The following is an 18,799-nucleotide window of genomic DNA, read 5'->3' on the forward strand; positions in this document are numbered from 1 at the left end:
ACAGAGAGGCCTAGGGGGCCACATTTGGTCCTGGAGCTGGAGGTCCCCCACCCTTGCTCTCAAACCAGATTACTGAAGTAGAAAGAAAGGGGGGATATGCATTCACACATGTGAATGCCCACTAAAAACAGAAGAGGACCAAAAACCTATCTAGTTCATCATGGTGTCTCTCAGGCTGGCAAACTGGGTTCCCCTGGGAGCACACACAGAGGATAATAATTGCTCACTGCCGCTGTTCCTCAGCAATTGGTTTTTAGGGGCACAGCAACTCAGCATATACCTACCATGACCAGAAGTCATTGATATTCTCCCATTAAGTCTCTGGCCCTTGGCTTCTCTAATCCAAATGTTGCCTACTTACAACATTACAAACACACACAATATTACCCCCACACAGATTATTATAATACTATATACATGGCCATATTAAACAAACACTTCTGCAGAAGAGTAAAATTATTTGGTCCTTCTTGTTAGCAGTTTAAGAGGGATGTTTCTAGAGGAGTGGTCAAGTTGCTTCACCTATGATGAAACTGGAGGAACCCCAGTTCATGCTACCAGTGACTGTCCCCCGCCAAGGCAGGATTTATATATTATTTTCTTTACATAGGCAGACAGAAAAGAATTATCCCACTTCACATGCTTGTTAACTCTCTTAAATGAGTATGAAATACCTAGAATTTGCATACGGACACACTACTTTCCCTCCAGGTATTTAATTCCTGTGTTTTATGTTTAAAGTTCTAGTCAATTATTGTAAAGTCGGGGGGGGGGGGGGGAGAGAGAGATGGGAACTGGGCAGCTAATAAAAATAGAAAATTAAACAAACAAAAAATCATTATTTTCTTCAGTCCCAAAGAACTTCATAGGATTTAAAAGCAACTTTTATTATTTAATTTAATATAATGTACATTAACAGGATTTAAAAATATATATTTAGTGAATGTGTATGTGTAGCTGTTGGCAGTCTTGCAGAGTTTCCACTTGAGTTAAGGCCAAATTAAAGCTTTATAACTTCAGCAGCCCCCCCCCTTTTTTTCTTTACCAGCGCACTAATAACCACCTCAGACACTGTGGTACAGTTTGTTTAGCTCAGAGAACAGCAAGGGAGAAGACGAAGGAGCTAAGGCAATTTGTATTGCACTTAAGGAGCCTGGTCGGAAGACAACACATTGCTTTGTCTGGAAGAAGATGAAAAGGGGTGTCAGAAATGCTGGAACTCTCGTCTCCCTCCTAAGATGGCTTGAAAGAGCTGGAGGAGGCATTTGTGGGGCATCCACAAAGAACCTGGCATTCTGTGGCAGATTTTCAGTAGAATCATCTGTATATACAACAGCTAGTCCCCTACATTCCAGCTTTTTCCAACCATTGGCCGTACTGGCTGGGGATAGTCTTTTTGCCCCCCTTACCAAATGGGAATAGGGAATCACAACAGCCAAAACATATATCTAGGTCAGGGGTCAGCAACCTTTTTCAGCCATGGGCCGGTCCACCGTCCCTCAGACCATGTGGTGTGCTGGACTATATTTTGGAGGGGGGGAAATGAACAAATTCCTATGCCCCACAAATAACCCAGAGATGCATTTTAAATAAAAGGACACAGTCTACTCATGTAAAAACATGCTGATTCCCAGACCGTCTGCGGGTCGGATTGAGAAGGTGATTGGGCCAATGGCAGATGAAGATGATGGACTTTTCGGAGCTAGCCGACCTGACTGGAAGAGTCCACGACCAGGAGGAGGAGGAGTACCAGGACGATTGGATGAAATTCAAAGACTATTTAGTTAAATATGCTAAGATAACTTAATTGGAAAAATTTGCAAATACCAGATAGGCTTAGGATTTAAATATGTAATGTTAAAGAACAGTATGTTTAAAGTTAAAATGAAAAGGAAGAAAGATGATAAGTGACTAAGTTAATTTTATGAGAAAATTGGTTTTGGAAAATTGTTACAATGATATACAATGAAACTCAGCCAGCAGGATTCGAGGAAGTCATTTAACAATGTCACTAAGATTGGATTAAGTACAGTTAAGATGTATGTTTGTTTAAAATTTTGGAAAATCAATTAAAAAAATGGAAAAAAGAGAGAGAGAAGGTAATTGGGTCGCATCCAGTCCACGGGCCTTAGGTTGCCTACCCCTGATTTAGGTAGTCATTTAATCGTACCCTTCTTTCTATTAGCAATGTTCAGTGGTGAGTGCCAAACGAAGCAACTCTGTCCTCCAAACCATGCTTGACACATCGAAAGCATTCAGACAACTGACCAAATACACTGAGGGCTGAAGCAGTGCTACAGGTAGGCTGGACCTCAGGGGTGTCATTTCCTACTATAAAAAACTTAAGGGGCAACCAGCCAGGCATGTACATAGTTACAAGTACAGTACTCATTTTATTATTTGTACTTTATATTGTGCTTATTCCAAAGTAAATGTGTTTAGCATCAGGATAGCAGAAGCCAGCCCCACGTATTCCTGTAGCCATGACTGGGCTATGATTTGAGTTTAAAATGTGAAACTGCGCATGCTCAGATTATTTCTTTTTAACAGGGCTGTGGCAACCTGTTTTCTGCTCTAACACATCAGGACTGCTGAAGCAGTTATAAAGCATGGAGTAGTGGTGGGAAAAATATTAATTTCACAACTGAACATGGCTATCCAAAGCCTTTGCCGCCGCACCAATAAAACCATTAAGTCCTGGGATTAAAATTACCTCGCTGTACCATGTGGCTCAAGCACTCTCTTCTCCCCTCGTAATACATTACTCAGTGTATTAAAGACTCAAAACACACTTGGGTGTTTTGTCTGGACCAGCAGACTATGGTTTGGATGAGCCCTCCAAACCAGGATTGGAAACCACTGTTTGGAGGGCTTGCTCAAACCAGTTTGCTGATTTAGACAGAAGAAAACATAAAATGTGAGAAGTCTGCAAGGTTCCAAGTTCATGGGAGAGAAGGTGGGTCCACTAAATAAGTATCATCCACACAATGGAGCGCCATAACTCCACCTACAGAACAGTGAAACAAAGGCTCAGAAAACAGACCAAAGCCCAGTACATAATTAACTGATCCATACAAGTCCCCAACATATGATTCTCCCCAAAGGTGTCCTGTCCACATTCATAAATGGAGCATTTTGCTGAAAGGCTGAATCATAATGCATTGTGTTGATACATGCCTTGCTTCTTGTTAGGCACATTAAGCAAGGAAAAGTAATTATACTGTATGATTACACTAAGATAGCAGACCTTGTAAACATAAATCATGAGACAGCATTATATGGTTGGCATGTCTTTGAAGTTCATAAAATATGTGATGTATAGTTTTTTCCTACCATTAAGAGGACTCAGTGAGCTAATTCCACTCTCATCTGCATTCCTCTGAATAACCAGTCATTAAATGAAGCTCCCACTGCTTTCTTGGACCTGATAAAGTCAGTTTGAACTGATAAAGTCACGGGAACAGAGAGGAGCAGGTTCTGAACTCTCCTGAGGTCTGCTGGGGCCAAATATTAAAAATGAAGCATCTGACAGAACTTTCTGTGTTCAAAACTTGCTGTCTACTCCCTGGGGGCTTCCAGACAACCTGTTTGTGGATTCATCCCGATTTGTTTGCAAAGGGGTTAGATGACATTGCATCAAGACCAAGTGTTTTCTCCCATTTTCGAGTGCATTTTCTTCTCATTTTCCTTATCACAAAACGGCTGCTCTTTGGAGGAAGTAGGTTTGTGGCACAAGACCTTCCAATCAACTATAATCGTGGAACATGAATGTCCTTATATATGACTAAATCCCCCCTGAAAAATGTCTGGAAGCGTCCTGTGTCTCTTGCTGCTTTTTACAATAGATTGTAGTCCTCTGATTTAACACTGACAAACTGGGGCTGTGCAAAATCAAATACCTCCCTAAAACTTATATTTCCTTCACATATTGTGTTAAATTACTGTTGTCTTCCCTAAGATGCCTAAGAAAGGCCTCAAACTGTTTTTCTATGGTCCAGGGATGCCAACTCCTGGGGGCCCAAACCTTTTGACCCCTCAATATTTTGGGGAGGCTTAAGTGGCCAACTCCTTCTCCTACTCCTCCTTCTGCCACAGAGGGGAAGGAGAAGGGAAGCAGGTCCTAGCTGGTGGTGGCAGCAGGAGGACCTGCAAGAGGTGCTGCCAACCAATGAAGCTGCACTACTGCCATGTTTAGCACCCCCAAGCTTCTCTGCACCATGCATGCATGTAGTGTCGCAAGTGTGAAGCCAGGCCCTCCGAATCACCCTCACACCTCTGGCACCTCTGCTATGATCGATCCTGGAAAAACATTAGCATTAGTGATTACTGCATATACTTAAGTCTGCATATGGGGGGGGGCAGCCATTAACATGCTAACTTACAGCTAGGGTCTTGCATCATTAAATTTCTACATAAATTGATGACCCATTAATCATAAAAGCTAATAAGCTACCTTCTCTCCACCCCCACCTCCGCAAAGATAGAAACCAGCACTTTTCTGCATGCTGTTTTTAACTAATTAAAACTATCCTTAACGTATTAACACTCAGTTGGATAAAGCGAGAGTTGCAAGAGCTCGAGGATGGAAAAGAAGCCCATGATGTTTGCAGCGTAAGCTGAAGAGAAGCCAGCACACTGAGGCTAGTTTTAAGATTGTGCAGACAGAGTACACTTTATTTACCATCATCGTAAGCTTCTCCTAAGCCTCTCTGGGGACTTATAACTTTGAAAACGAAGGTTAAAATTATTCTGGAATATTTTCCTATGTAGATTACTCCAGTGTGCCTCTTTTTTTTGTGTGGTGGTGGTAGTTAAAACAATATAACCCTTACACTTGGGAGACAGTAATGCCCCTCAGGAAAGGATGATTCGAGGTGTCTGAACATTTCGGTGTTGCAAAAAAAGACTTTCAGCCCCTTTCCCAGCCCCCTCCCCCTGTCAAATCTAAGTACAGACACGTTAGACGTCTTCAATCAAAGTTCTTCTTTGAACTGCTTCATGTTGAAATGTTTACGGTTTTATATTTCAGGGGTGCGGAAGACTATCATCATCCCATATGATTTTCTGAGTGAATAAGCAGGAGGAGGAGATAAAGGGGATGTGGGGGGAGAGAGGTTACAGCAGGGGTCAGCAAACTTTTTCAGCAGGGGGCCGGTCCACTGTCCCTCAGAACTTGTGGCGGGGCAGACTATATTTCAAAAAAAAAAGAAAAGAACAAATTCCTATGCCCCACAAATAACCCAGAGATGCATTTAAAATAAAAGGACACATTCTACTCGTGTAAAAACGCTAATTCCTGGACCGTCTGCGGGCCGGAGTAAGAAGGCGATTCGGCTGGATCCGGCCCCCGGGCCTTAGTTTGCCTAGCCATGAGTTACAGTAAGAGGTGGTGAGATGGGAGGGGGGGAGGAGTAGATCATGATGTATCTGCAATCAAGTGAATTATATTCTTTAAAAAATCCCTTGTTTGAGGCCCTGCAGGTGCTTTCTGACTTTAAAAGAACCCAACCCATTATCTCCCAAATCCATCAATGCTCTGCATCAGCCTTCTCATAATCATACTCTGCACCATTGCCTCTGGGAAGGTATAAATTGTAATGGGAGGCAGAGTCCCTTCAATTCCATTGAAACACAATCCACAGGAATATTAAGATTTTAGCATAGCCAAATTAATGATTTTAACAGTGCATTAACAATTTATTTGAGTTATTGGCTTACCATATCTAATTCTCACTAGATCTTCCAAAATCTCATTTAGCTTCACTGCTTTTGGCACCAGAAGGATTTATATGCTAACTAGCATGTACAAAGGTGCATTTAAAAATTGTTAGCAGAAAATGTTCTTTTTGAACTCTGGGCCAAAGGGTTAACCCAATGCATTGTTATCTGTTTCTGAACACAGGGAGGTTGTCACTGGACTTCCTGATTTGAAGAAGATCTAAAGGAGCAGAATGCTTTGAGAAGATAAACACTGAGTTGAATTAGTTGTGTATCTTACCACTGCCTATTTTCACAAAGATAAAACGGGATCCAGCCTAGCCCAATAAGGGAGACAAAATGGTGATCAGGTGGTGAGCTGTAATGGATGGGTATTCCAGATATGAAGCGAGTCATCCATCCCCATCCACTACCTTAACACCACAATGTTAGAAGCAAACTTCTAACTATCTGAATTAGTCATTCCCAGAAGATGGGTTGACAGGTATCAGAACATCACAAGAACCTGGTGGGTGTGTTCTAAGTCTGTCATCAGAGAGAATGCTGGGCAAAAATCTGCCCAAGTGGCCCTACTTTCAGAACAGAGAGGATTTGATAGATGAGCCTCCCACAAAGGCAAAACTCCGCTGGCAGGCTTCACTGATGTAAACAACAGAAACCATGAACATGATATATTTCTCCCCATCCATGTTTGCCAAAGCATATCGACTCCAATGTTAGTAGAAATGTTATCATCACTATACTCACTTCCAGATGAAGCCTGGCCTAGTAAGATAAAATCCACTTACTGCAAAGGAGTGCCAGTATACATGATTTGTCAGTTTGGGTTCAATTGCAACCTATTTGAATTGTCAAAGTTTGCACATTAAGCATGAAAAAAACACCCCCAAACATTTTTCAGATTTTTCTGGCCACGAGGCTGAAGCACTGCCTCATCTTTTAGCCAGTCCTTCTGCTTTTCTACATCTGTGAACAGCCACACAAAATTCCACTTTCTGAGCACTTTGCCTCCAAGTTTATGAAATGGAAACAGAATGTGCTGGACATTCAACACTTACAATTCTTTGTTACCATCTTTTGTTGTCTGTTTATGAAATCCAGATTACGTGGGTTTATATAATTCTGCCCACCATTCCAAAACTGACCCAGCAAGTTTAGTAGCGATCCAACCATTCTTGTATCCCCTGGCTTCTCTTGAAAGAGTGCTGGAGAATGATTGAAATAAAGCTGTTTCTTTCAGACTAAACAACCAGTGGGAAATTCATAATGTTATTAAGAATGTCAGCAAGGAGCAGTCTAATATTCCAAATAAATCAGTGAGCCAAACAAATGCAAGAATCATTGTTGTTTTAGATTGTTTATTAAAATGTAGACAAACCCTGTAACATATAGCTGCAATGCCTACAGCAATGCTGTGACTGGGCAGTAGACAGGTGGAAGCTGCACAGATTTATAATTTGAAAGCCTGCTCAGCAATGGATGAGGGCCAATTTGATGGTCGGAGGGTGAGGGATAGACCAGCCTCTTCCCCACCCCACCCCTCAAAGTTTCATAGCCGCCACGTTTCATAGCCAGAGGCACTGCTTCTTCCATATCCTCTTTTGAGCCATGGAGCCAGCAATCTGCATGAGGCCAGGTGTGGCCCTGGGGCCCCCACTCTCTAATTCTTGAAGGTAGTGGGCAAACCTTTCGTAAGAGCCACAGTGCCCAGCTGTTGCACAACAATGTAGGTAGAAAAAAATAAACATGCTTCCTAAGTATATTATTCAGCTCAAGTGTAATCCACTTTTTTCCCCTGACACCTTTTTTCTTACCTCCTTTTTTACTCTAAATTAATCATGTTCTTTAAGTTTTAAATCTTAAGGGTGGATCTCACATACAGAAAGTTGTGGAACTGGAAGAAAAAGAGACAGAGCAAAGAGAAGGAAATGTTGCTTCTTTTCCCCCCTGCCTCCCCACATCCACAACATCCATACACTCTCACCCCATTCAGCTAAGAGATCTGCGCACAGAGATCCGCAGGGCTGCATATCCAAATGCAGGTACCACTGCAAGCAGGGTAGGCAAACTGCAGCGGCATGGATGGGCATCAATCTGGTTGATCCTCAGTTTCTGATCCAGTAGGTCACACATGCTCAGAAGCATTGCTCCAGCCTGCAGATCTCTAAGCAGAGCAACAGGGCAGTATGGAGCAATCTCTGGAACCAGCCACTGCAGCACCTCTGCTTGAGTTCACCCTTGTTTTGGCCTCGGACCACAGAGATGCAAACAGCATGGTTCCTTTAGGCTGAAATCCTAGACCCACTTACCTGTGAGTAAGTCCCATTGCACTCGAACGAGACTCACTTATGAGCGGACATATATAGGATTGTGCTGTCAGCTTCACTCCCAATCCCACCAGTTGCTCTCTACTGCCAACATTTGGCGACACTGGAAAGGCAGTGTGCATGCACCACACTTGGATCTCTCCTTCTTTTGAGGGTTTAGGAAAAGCGTGCCATTTTGATTCATAATCACAACGGTTTCCAGAAGAACGGAGAGGGCAAAGTGCCTCAAGTTCAAACTTTTTGTGTGTGACTATTGCTCACTCCTCCCCAAGAAAATATCGTTCTCATGAACAGCAGCAAGTGTGCTAGCAACATAATCAATGTACACGTCTTGCAAGATGAGCTACTGTTCTGGGTATTTTGAAATAGAATGACCTCAATACATCAGGAATAATTTAAAAAAAAATAAGAAAGAAAAATGGTCAGGATCCCCAGCCAATGTATTGACTTTTATTATTATTATTTGTTTTTTATACTACTTAATATATTAAGTATATCTCTAAGCAGTGTACAGAAAACAGAAACAACAACAGACAACTTAAAGTATCACAAAAATACACGCTATGTATAAGAAGTTTAAGTTATTGATATTGATTTAGATAGGTTAGTAACTTTGTACTAATGTAAGTCAGCATTGTTGCACTGAAATGTCATTTCAGATCTCTTCTACTGGAAACTGAGGCAGTGGCTGTTTTTAACCTGCTCATTTTTAACCAACCAAGAATCTAGCCCAGCTCCACATCATGTTCTCCTCCCCTTCTTCCCCTGAAGGTATCCGTCAAGTCTCTACAGGATGGAATTTTGCTTTGCTATTTTAGCATAAATCTGGCCAGGGCTTCAATGGAATTTGAAACCAAAAGGCCTTAATAAATAAATATTGTGATAAGGGTATGAAAGCAATGTATGAACCAAAGATAATCAAGAGAGGAGAGGAAAGCCTGAGCATTCCTTTTTAAGCTAAAAGCATACAGCTTTACATGAAGCCAGGTCCTCTCTTTATTGTTTTTATTTTGTCCTCTATAAAGAACACATTCTTCTACTTTTCCAGTCTGGCTTCCTTTATCATCTATTGTGTGTTTGCTTTCATTATTAAAAAATATATACTTCTAAAGATATGTCACAGTAACCTTGAGAGTGCTTCCCCCTCAAAAAAAAAAAAACTTTTTAGGAGAAAGGGAATAGGTACAAGCCACATGGCTAATATATTGTCATATCACGTAATACTTATATGGTGGAGTCCTTTAAAACATCTCCAGATCATTCCCCTACTTCCATCACATGCTGTTCCATCCATTTCATCTGGAGGTGATATGCTACTATTATAGCAAAAGGAAAACTATAAAGAGATAGGCTATATAATTGTCCATGTGTGCATCTGCTTTTTTCATGAGGAAAGACTACAAAGTAATCAGGCAACTTGCAGGTAGACACATGCAAAATATGTCTCTTTGCTCCAAATATCTGTGTCTAGCTCTCAAGCTATATATGCGCAGCGTACAATAACTCATTGGATTCAACAAAGATAATCACGCACGTGCATGTCTCATCAATATTTCACAGGTAATTATTTCTAAAACCATTATTGATCCCACAACAGATAAGAGGAACCAGGGAAGGGGTTACAGATAACGATCTCCTCCTTTCTAGCTCATGGGAGGAGTGAAACTTTTTACAATATCCACCCCCACAACCAAACAGCAATTTTAACAGAATCTCCGACAAAACACAGCTACTAAAAAAAGTTTAATGGGTGGCAGTAAAAGGTCTGCATCAAATTAGGTATTTTGCTGATGCTTGCCAATCTCACTGGCTGACTAAAGGGTTAAAAATCGGGGGACGATGCATACATACACAGTTGGGGTAATAGGAGGGGGGGGGAGAGAGAGAGATTCTTCTTACCTTGACTGGCTTTAGCCATGGTGTTGCCAGAGTACAGGAGAAAGGAAAGCGTGTACAATCCAACAATCTCCAGGGCCCCCATTACAATTGGCTTGTATATGCAGAAAGGTCGGGCCAGGAAAAGAGAGGGGGGGGTCTTCTCTGATGCTTTCAAACAACGCACTGAGCGCATGCAAACTTTAAGCCAAGAAAGAGAGAGAGAGAGAGAGAGAGAGAGAGAGAGAGAGAGAGGTCTACTCTTTGCTGGTGGTGTATACTGGAGAAAGCGCTTTAGGAGAAAAGGATGGCCAAATCTGCTCAGGATTCCGTTGGGTTTCCCTGATGCTACTTTCAGTAGGAAGGCAGACCCGCCGCGGTATCTTTTTTAAGAGGACTTGATCGTCCTTCTCCCTTCAGCTGCTTCCTTTTGGAAGAAGGAATCCCAGCCAGCTCCAGTTTGGTTAAAGAGGGGGAGAGAGTGCCTTGCTCTCTAGTGCTGGGGACCTGTGAAAGGTCCATCCAAGCAACGCCCTTTCCCCCCACCCCTTTCTCTCTCTCTCCCTCTCCCTTTCTTTCTATTTGCCTTCTCCTGCTGCTGCTCCTGCCTCACTCCCTCCCACCCGCCCGGGCTGCGCTCAGCTCTGCCTGCAGGAATTTACAGTCTGCCACTGGGGGAGTCGGGCCAGTAGCCATGGAGACCGCTTCCCTGGGAGCAAGGAGGTCAGGCGAGAGACCATGTGCAATCAATGGATCAATGCAAACTCCCGTGCGAGCTCCAGACCCAACAAGCTCCCTTCGCAGGCTCTTCCCCCTACTTTGCCCGGCTCGGGAGGAAAGAGGGGAGGGGCATGAGAAAGGGGGATTGTGCTCAGAAAAGAGAATTAAGAAGGGAAGGAGAGGAGGGGGCGAGAAACCAGCTTGCAGATGCCATGACCTGCAACACTTTAGTCACCCACCCCCCTTCTCTCTCTCTCTTTTTACTTTTTTGGTGTGCCTAGGCTGAAGGCAAGAGACGTGCTCTCGGATCAATGCAAACTCCAGATCAAAGAGCCTTGGGCTCTCTCGCTCTCTCCCCCCCTATACGGCTAAGCGGAGGGGGAAGGGTGGGATTGCGAGGAGGCAGAAATAATTTTTAAAAAACAAAACAGAAACGCTCGACAAAGAGTCTTTGCCACGTTCTACTAAACTCCTCCAGGAATACCCCCCCCGGGGGGGGGGCGACTTCCCTCCTGAAGGAAGGTCACCATCCCATTCCGTGTGCGTCCTTCTGGACCGGCCTTGATTTGCAATCCCTCATTAGTCAAACGATTTGTTACTATTGTTTTTAAAGAACGATCATTGCTGTCTTGGAGCCCAAGAGTTACATACAGGAAAGTCCGGGAGCAACCGGTGGTCTATTTCCCACAAAGAAATGCTCTAGCAGAGTTGGGCAGACTTCAGGCTTGTGGGATCTACCTGAACTGGGAGATCCACCAAGTGAAGCCAGGTGGGAAATGGTGTGTGTGGTGGTGATGGGGGACACGACATGCTTTTAGGAGCAAGAAACATTGTTTGCCTTTGAGTAGATGTTCAGCCCAGGAATTTGTCTGCAGTATCAGGACTGAACTCACAGGCCTGTCCAGATCTGCTTTTTCTGTGGGCTTCTCCAGACCTGCTCCTTGAGCATTCATCTTGATTTGCTTGCACAAAGCTTATGTGGAAGTTAGGCTATATCCAGTCTTTATTGAGCATTCTAATTTCTATGTAGGGTGGCTATAGGACAATGAGCTTCCGTTTGCTTGCACTGGGTTATACATCTCCCCATTAATCATTTGTTCATCCACCTTTCAGTGGATTTCTCCATCACTTTCTGAACCACAAAAGTGTGTGTGTGTTAATGGATTTGTTCCATCAGGGCAACAGGGCACTTTAATTGTGCAAACCTACATTTCCACTATGGAACTGAATCCTCTCCCCCCCCCCCCCCAAAAAAAAAAATACAACCCAGAAGCAACCTGTGTGTGTGGCTGGTATACAAGGGTCTGCACACACGTATGGTTTCATGCCATGTTTTTCCTAGCTGGAACACACCAGTGGGCAGTCATGAGTGAAATGTGTCCTTGCTGTGTGTTTCTCACTCCACTCAACGCTTTGCTTAACATTCAGCCTGGTGAACTCAAAAGCTTGCTCACTATTTTGTGACAAAAAAACATAAGAAAAATCTGTTTGATCAGGCCAATGGTCCATTTGGTGAAGCATCTTCTCACAGTGGCCAACCAGATGCCTCTGGGAAACTCACAAACAGGACACAAGAGCATTTCCTTCTCCTTTGGGTTCCAGGATCTAGTATTCAGATGTTGTCTCTGACCATGGAAGGCAGAGCATAGCCATAGCAGCTAGTAACTGATGCTAACCTTGTCCTCCATGAATTTGCCCAAGCCTCTTTTAAAGCTACCCAAGTTAGTGGCCACCACTGCCTCCTGTGGGAGCATGTGCCACAGTTTAACTGTGTGAAGAAGTACTTTCTTTTACCTGTCTTGAATCTTCCAACACACAACTTCACTGGCGTACTAACGTTATGAGAGAAGGAGAAAAAGTTTTCACCATCTGCTTTCTCTATGCCATGCATCATTTTATAAACTCCGATCACGTCTCCTCTCCCTCACCTTTTCTCTAAACTAAAAACTCCCCAATGCTTCAACCTTTTACTCACAGGGAAGTTGCCCTCCATCCCTTTGATCATTTTGGTTGCCTTTTCCTGAATCTTTTCCAACTCTGCAGTATCCTTTTTGAGGTGAGTCAACATTTCAGTTGGTCACGATTAAAGAGATTTGGAAAGTTTCAAAATAAAAGTGGCAGTTTTAACTATAAGACACATACGTTAATGTAACTTACCTCCTCCTCTATCTGGCTTACTGGGTGGATTTCTCCCTGCGAAAGCTTATCTGGCATGCAGAGTCCTGGTAAGCAGTGCCCAAGAGATGACATCATGGTCCCTGTCATGAAATATGTAGTAGTTATTGCTAAAGTGGCCTTTGAACTTCTGTCCTACTATTACAAATTAATAGTTTCAAGCTTGCTCACGCAAGGCAGAAAGTGGGAAAGAGTTCTTTTAAAAATATCTAGCCAATGTGAAGTTTTGCACTTGAAAAACAAACGGAAAAAAAGATGACGCATCTAAATCGGAGGTGTCAAATGTAAGGTCCAAGAACCATATCATGTCAATGCAGGTCCCCAATGCAGCCCTATCCCAATTCGTGCAAATGATCCTAACCCCTACTTTGAACTATTTCTGTGACAACTACCAGCAATTACGGCAATACTCATGTTAAGAAGAGAGAATTAGTAAAGGGGAGGTCAGAAATGTCACACACAAGACAACATAGAACAGAGTTTTCCAAACTGTGTGTCGTGACACATTAGTGTGTTGGCTGCAGTGTGTAGTTGTGTCACACAAACACTCCTCACGCTCCTCCCGGGGCTGGAAAGGGGCTAGTTTAACGTCCAGTTTGCTAGTAGAATTGAATTATCGTGTCGTGAAATAATGCAAAGCTGAATTACTGTGTCTCAAAATGATGCATGTCTAAAAAGTGTGTCACCAACATGAAACGTTTGGAAAGCTCTGACATAGAAGACTTAGCAACAGAATGATTCTGGATGTCGTGAGAAGCTCTTTCATCAGCTGCCTTCAGAGCTGAATATGAAAAGATGGACTAAAATTTGTTAAAACAAACAGAGATTGCATTACCTGGGGACTGAGTTTGCAGGCTTTGCAATGTGATGTCCCACATTTCAAGATATCATGTCCATTACCGCTTCTGTCCCTTATTTTAGAGGGCAGGGGTTACATGGGACAACAATAAGAATTATAATGGCCCGTTTTTGGAGTTCCTGCTTCACAGCTGTCAGAATAGATCTCATCCCGCTGGATCAAATAGGATCAGCTGTGTAATCAGATAGCGCAAAGATGAGCTGAAGGAACACATGTAACAAAGCGGCTGGAGGAAAATCAATAATATAGATTTTGTTGCCATTCAGTCAACATCACATAAGAACCTAGACCTCAGCAAGTTGAAGATCATGTGCTGATTGCCTTAACACTAGAAAAGTGTTTAGCTCTAGGCCAACTTCAGCTCTTTACAATCAATAGCAACGCAATAAGAATGAATAGCAGTAGGACCCAGCAGTATCCCAGGGGACTATCCCAGGGGACTATACCTATCAAGTTGATTATAGGTATAGAAAGACAAAGGTAGGATGGGGAGAGAGAGAGAGCTTACAAGAAGAACTGAGTGGGCAAAGCAGTATTTGCAAGCAAAAAGGGATTTCTCTGGGTACATAAAATATATTGTATTTTTTAAAATTGTTTTATCACATTTAAAACCATGAAATACAAATGCTCATCCATCCCAGCAATAAATGTGCAACATGTTCTTACACAAGACTTCCTCCAAATAATCCTGGAAACTGTGGCTTACCTCTCACAGAGCTACAATTCACATCACCCTTAACAAACTACCTTTCCCAGTATTCTGGTTGGTAGGAGCTGGGACAGTGCAATGGGAGCTCACCCTGTCACATGGATTTAAACTGCCAACCTTCTGATCGGCAAGCCCAAGAGGCTCAGTGGTTTAGACCACAGCACCACCCACTCCCTTTTACACACACACACACACACACACACACACGGTAATCAATTTAGTCAGAATAACTGGTGGAGTTTTGGCAATGAGATAATAATCTTTTGGGGGCCAAGGGCCACATTACCATGAAATCAAATTCCCAGAGTGTGGTGCCACACAAAGACATGCAGTCACACACACCACTTAGCATGGACACATCCTTAACATATGCAAGCCTTTGCGTAACACAGATGCACCCTATTTCCCCTTCTCCCCATCCCATTCATAGATTATTTATGAATAATGTGGAAAATCAAAACTATTTCCTTTATTGTTTTTAGGATGTTTACATGAACTTCCATCAACAGCTCTAATCTCTGAAGAATCTTGAATAGCTCGTACTGTGAGATTTCCATTCTATATCTGTCAATAGCCACAGAGAAGAACCAACGGGAGTGGAGACAACAACCATTTTGTAGCTGCTGGGGAAAAGGTCAGAGTCGGAAAGTGTACTGAAATGTCAGAGATCATGGGCTGATGCAGTTGTTACTTAGTTGTTGCGGGAATCCAAACATCATTCTCTCAGCAGCCCATCTGTTGTGATAAATGTCACTTTATTTCCCCCCGGCACTTAACCGCAGTCCGTTGTTGCCGGGAAATTTTTGCAGGAAGAATTGGTGCAGGGGAGGGGCAAAGTAGCAGCAGCAAGCGAAGAAGGGTTTTCCAGGAAACAAAAATCTTTTGCACTATCAGGTTGCGGAAGTCAGCAGTGTTGTACGTCCTACCTTTGACCTTGTGGGATCACGTTGAGAGCAGATGCTTCCTAATGCTGGCATGAATGCATACGGAGACTTGGAGCCAGCAGGACTAACGGCCCATGCACCACAGCACCGAAACTTGAGTCAAGCAAATGTATGGCTCAGATACCTTCAAACTTCGGTGTCAACATGGAGCCCTTCTAACAAGGCTTCTTTTTTCAGTATTAGTTTTCTTACAATTATATCCTGCCTTTCTTCTGAAAGCCCAAGGATGCTTCTATCTCATAGAGCCCAAAGCCACATATAGTTCTCCCCATTCAGAAACTGACCAGACCAGCTTAGCTTCAGCAAGAATGTAGCTTTGTGTTAAGACTATACCCTGGATCAGTCCAAAGACCAATCTAGCAACCTGTTTCTCACAGCTGTCATCCAGATGCCTCCAGGAAACCCATAAGCTATGAAGACCAAACCCTGCCTCTCCCCCTATGTCCCTCCCAGCACCTGGGATTCAGAGGTACTCAGAGTTGGCATTTTGTGGTAGAGCATCTGCTTTGTATACAGAGGTTTCCGGGTTTAGTTGCTGCCATCTCCAAGTAGGGATGGGAGAAACCCGCTCCCTACTATCCCAGAGACTTCTGCATCTTGTCTTCCCTCCTTGTGTCTGTTTGGAGTCAGTGCTGTATGGAATGTGGCTCCATGAATATCATTTTTTTTTCTTTAAAGGAGGAAAGAATTCTAATAAGTCTATTCCATCTCCTGCTATTATCCCCTATAACTTTTCTATCCTTTTCGTTGTTGTTTTCTTTTGGTTCTAAGCAGCCCCCCTCTGCAGCAGTGGAATATATGCCTCCTGTGATTTTAGGCTCCCCTTCCAAAAAAAAAGTGGTAAACAGGCAATGTGCACACCATGCACTTAAAGCACATGCACTTATAGCACATGGTGTGCTTGAAAGCACACCAGTGCAAGTAGATAAATAAGTACCGCTGCGATGGGAAGGTAAACGGCATTTCCATGCGCTCTGGTTTCCGTCATGGTGTTCCGTTGTGCCAGAAGCAGTTTAGTCATGCTGGCCAAATGACCCAGAAAGCTGTCTGTGGACAAACACTGGCTCCTTCAGCTTGAAAGCAAGATGGGCATCACCCCCATCTTTGACTGGACTTAACTGTCCAAGGGTCCTTTACCTTTACCTTGCCTATAGGAGCAATATGCTCCTGGGGGACAAACAACAGGAGAGGGTTGTTCCCTACATAGCCAACTTGTGGGTCTTCCAGAGGCATCCAGATCACCACTACTGAAAACAGAGTACTTACTCCCAAGCTGCAACCCTGTACCCATTTACCTGGAAGTAAGCCCTCTTGATCTCTCTGGGGTTTACTATTGAGTAGACTTGTCTAGAATTGCATTGTACATGGAGCTTTGATCCAGTGCAGCAGGATTCTTCTTATATCCTTTCACTTATTTTATTTGTTTAATTAATTTATGCCCATCAGTAAATAGCTCCAGAGTACACACACACACTTAGATAGATAGATATTGCTGCTCCCTCTCCCTACCCACCACTCAGCTTGTTTTAGATGGTGGAGACATTCAGAAGAGGGTCTCCAAAGATAATGGAATAAATGGTTCTTCAGGTATCTAGATCCCAAGCCATGCAGGGCTATAAAAGTAAGCATCAGCACTCTGAAACTGACTCAGAGTCTGAGTGAGAGAGAGTGCAGCCCTTTAAGCACAGGTGAGATATGTTGCCAATGACCAGTCCCAGTTGGTACCGTAGCAGCTGCGTTTTGGAGTAACTGCAGTTCCCAGCCTTCATGAGCAGCCCTTTGTACAATGCATCATAGTAATCTAACCAGAGGTTTACTAGAGCAGGGATAACTGTAGCTAGGTTTTCTTTGTTCAGAAGGGGCTGCAATTTGTACACCTATGTCAGTGAGTGGCAATCTTCAGTGGCATGGCTGGTTCTATGAGCTTCTCTATTAAATATCACCTGGCCTGTTACTGTTTCTAAGCTCCTCTAAACTAGCATTTTCTCTGCCTCATTTGAATCAGATTTAAGAGAGATGTCATCTGCATGCTGATGACACCCAACTCTAAAACTTCCGAGTTGTCTGATGTTAAAAATATCTTTTTAAATGATTCAGTCTCCTTTGGCAATAATGACTAAAAGCAAGAGGTGTAAAAAGTCAGAGATCTCTTTGCATATTTTCTGCCTCATCTTTTATCATTTGCAGCACTTTTTCATATGAAAGTAGATGTTAACAAGCATATCCTTTGTCATTGCAATTATGATGCATCATTCATCATTGTAACAACCCATTTTACAAACGGGAAGCAGATGCCTAGAGAAGATGAAATTACAAGACCAGCAAGGGTGCCAATGACTGAGTAGAAAGTTTAAATTCATGTCTCTCCAAGCCCATATTCAAGGATGCAAGGAATCTTCATGGTGGTGGTGGTGGTGTTACAAGTCTCAGTGACAACGTTGTCTTACAACAACTTTGCCCTTGTGGGTTTATACCCCTGTTGAGCTGCCTCCTTTTAAAGAGAATCATTGTGGTTACTAGAGTGCCTCTTGCTGGGTGCTATTAAACACATCCTGGGAATACATACAGTATTTGGTTAGCTTGCTCCTTGCTAGAGTGTTTGCCCCTGATACGAAACAGACTTCATTCCCCTTTGCATATGTAACCAGCAGCGTGGGAGACACTTCTGTGTGGTGTAAACTTGTTGTGAAACAGGCCATGTGCAAATAACATGATCACAGGGGTGGGCTCTGAGTCCCCCGCCCCCATTGCAATCAATGCTCTTCCAAGAGGGAGAGGGCCCATTGGATGGGACAAACTCAGGCAGTCATCCCTCCCTACGTGGTTAACATCATTCACCAGCGATGTCAGGTGGTGCCGTGTGCAAATGGTTCCCACACTTGAAGGTGCACATTTGAAGGCGGTTTTTGTGGTAAGAGGTTCAAATGCTAGATGTAAAAATGCCTCCTTTATGGACTTTTTAGAGGAGCAAAGTAACTCTGGGCGAAGTGCTGATACAAAACTCAGCTGGTTTATTCTCTCAAATATTAAACGTCACCCCACAGCTGGGTCTCAGTATGAGAATCATGTTGGCTCAACAAGAGAAACCCCTGGGGCCATGACAACACCACTGAAAGATCCAAATAGGAAGCCATTCATTGTGTAAATATTAAATTTTCTGACAAGTTGTTGCCCCAACATTTTTGGATAAAAAATACTCATTTTTCTTTTACATGGATGTAACTGCTTTAACCAATGATGGTTGGTTGGCTGATTTTGCTGCTGCCTTCTTTAGTTCAGAGCAGTATATGACTCCCTCCATACACCGCAACTAGAGGAAAACTAAACAGTATTTTTTTAAAAAAAGCACATTTCTTCTAAATCTGGAAACAGACTTCAAGGCACAAGGGACAAGACCTTTAACTATGTTGATTTATATGCTGAAGTTATAAATTACACATTTACACACTAGTGTAAACACTCATAAAGCAGG

General features: G+C 43.0%; 1 protein-coding gene and 1 long non-coding RNA gene across 6 annotated transcripts in view; both read right to left on the bottom strand.

Annotated features, from left to right (window-relative positions):
- Positions 1–10,468, bottom strand: part of SCUBE3 (signal peptide, CUB domain and EGF like domain containing 3) — a 109,166-nt gene extending 98,698 nt beyond the window's left edge. For 3 of the 5 annotated variants that reach the window (XM_079980856.1, XM_079980855.1, XM_079980853.1), the window contains exon 1: positions 9,945–10,466. In XM_079980856.1, coding sequence (XP_079836982.1) covers positions 9,945–10,116 — 172 coding nt within the window. In that variant the 5' untranslated portion in view covers positions 10,117–10,466. Of the gene's footprint in view, positions 1–9,944 lie in introns of all 5 variants that reach the window. The other 2 variants (XM_079980857.1, XM_079980854.1) reach the window with 2 other exon arrangements.
- Positions 10,469–12,796: 2,328 nt separating this feature from the next.
- Positions 12,797–18,799, bottom strand: part of LOC307218575 — a 34,883-nt gene continuing 28,880 nt past the window's right edge. Inside the window, exon 3 of the long non-coding RNA XR_013840012.1 lies at positions 12,797–12,898. This is a non-coding gene — a long non-coding RNA (uncharacterized lncRNA). The remainder of the gene's footprint in view (positions 12,899–18,799) is intronic.

The sequence above is a fragment of the Podarcis cretensis genome (assembly GCF_951804945.1).
Source record: "Podarcis cretensis genome assembly, chromosome: 6".
NCBI classification, from domain to species: Eukaryota; Metazoa; Chordata; class Lepidosauria; order Squamata; family Lacertidae; genus Podarcis; species Podarcis cretensis.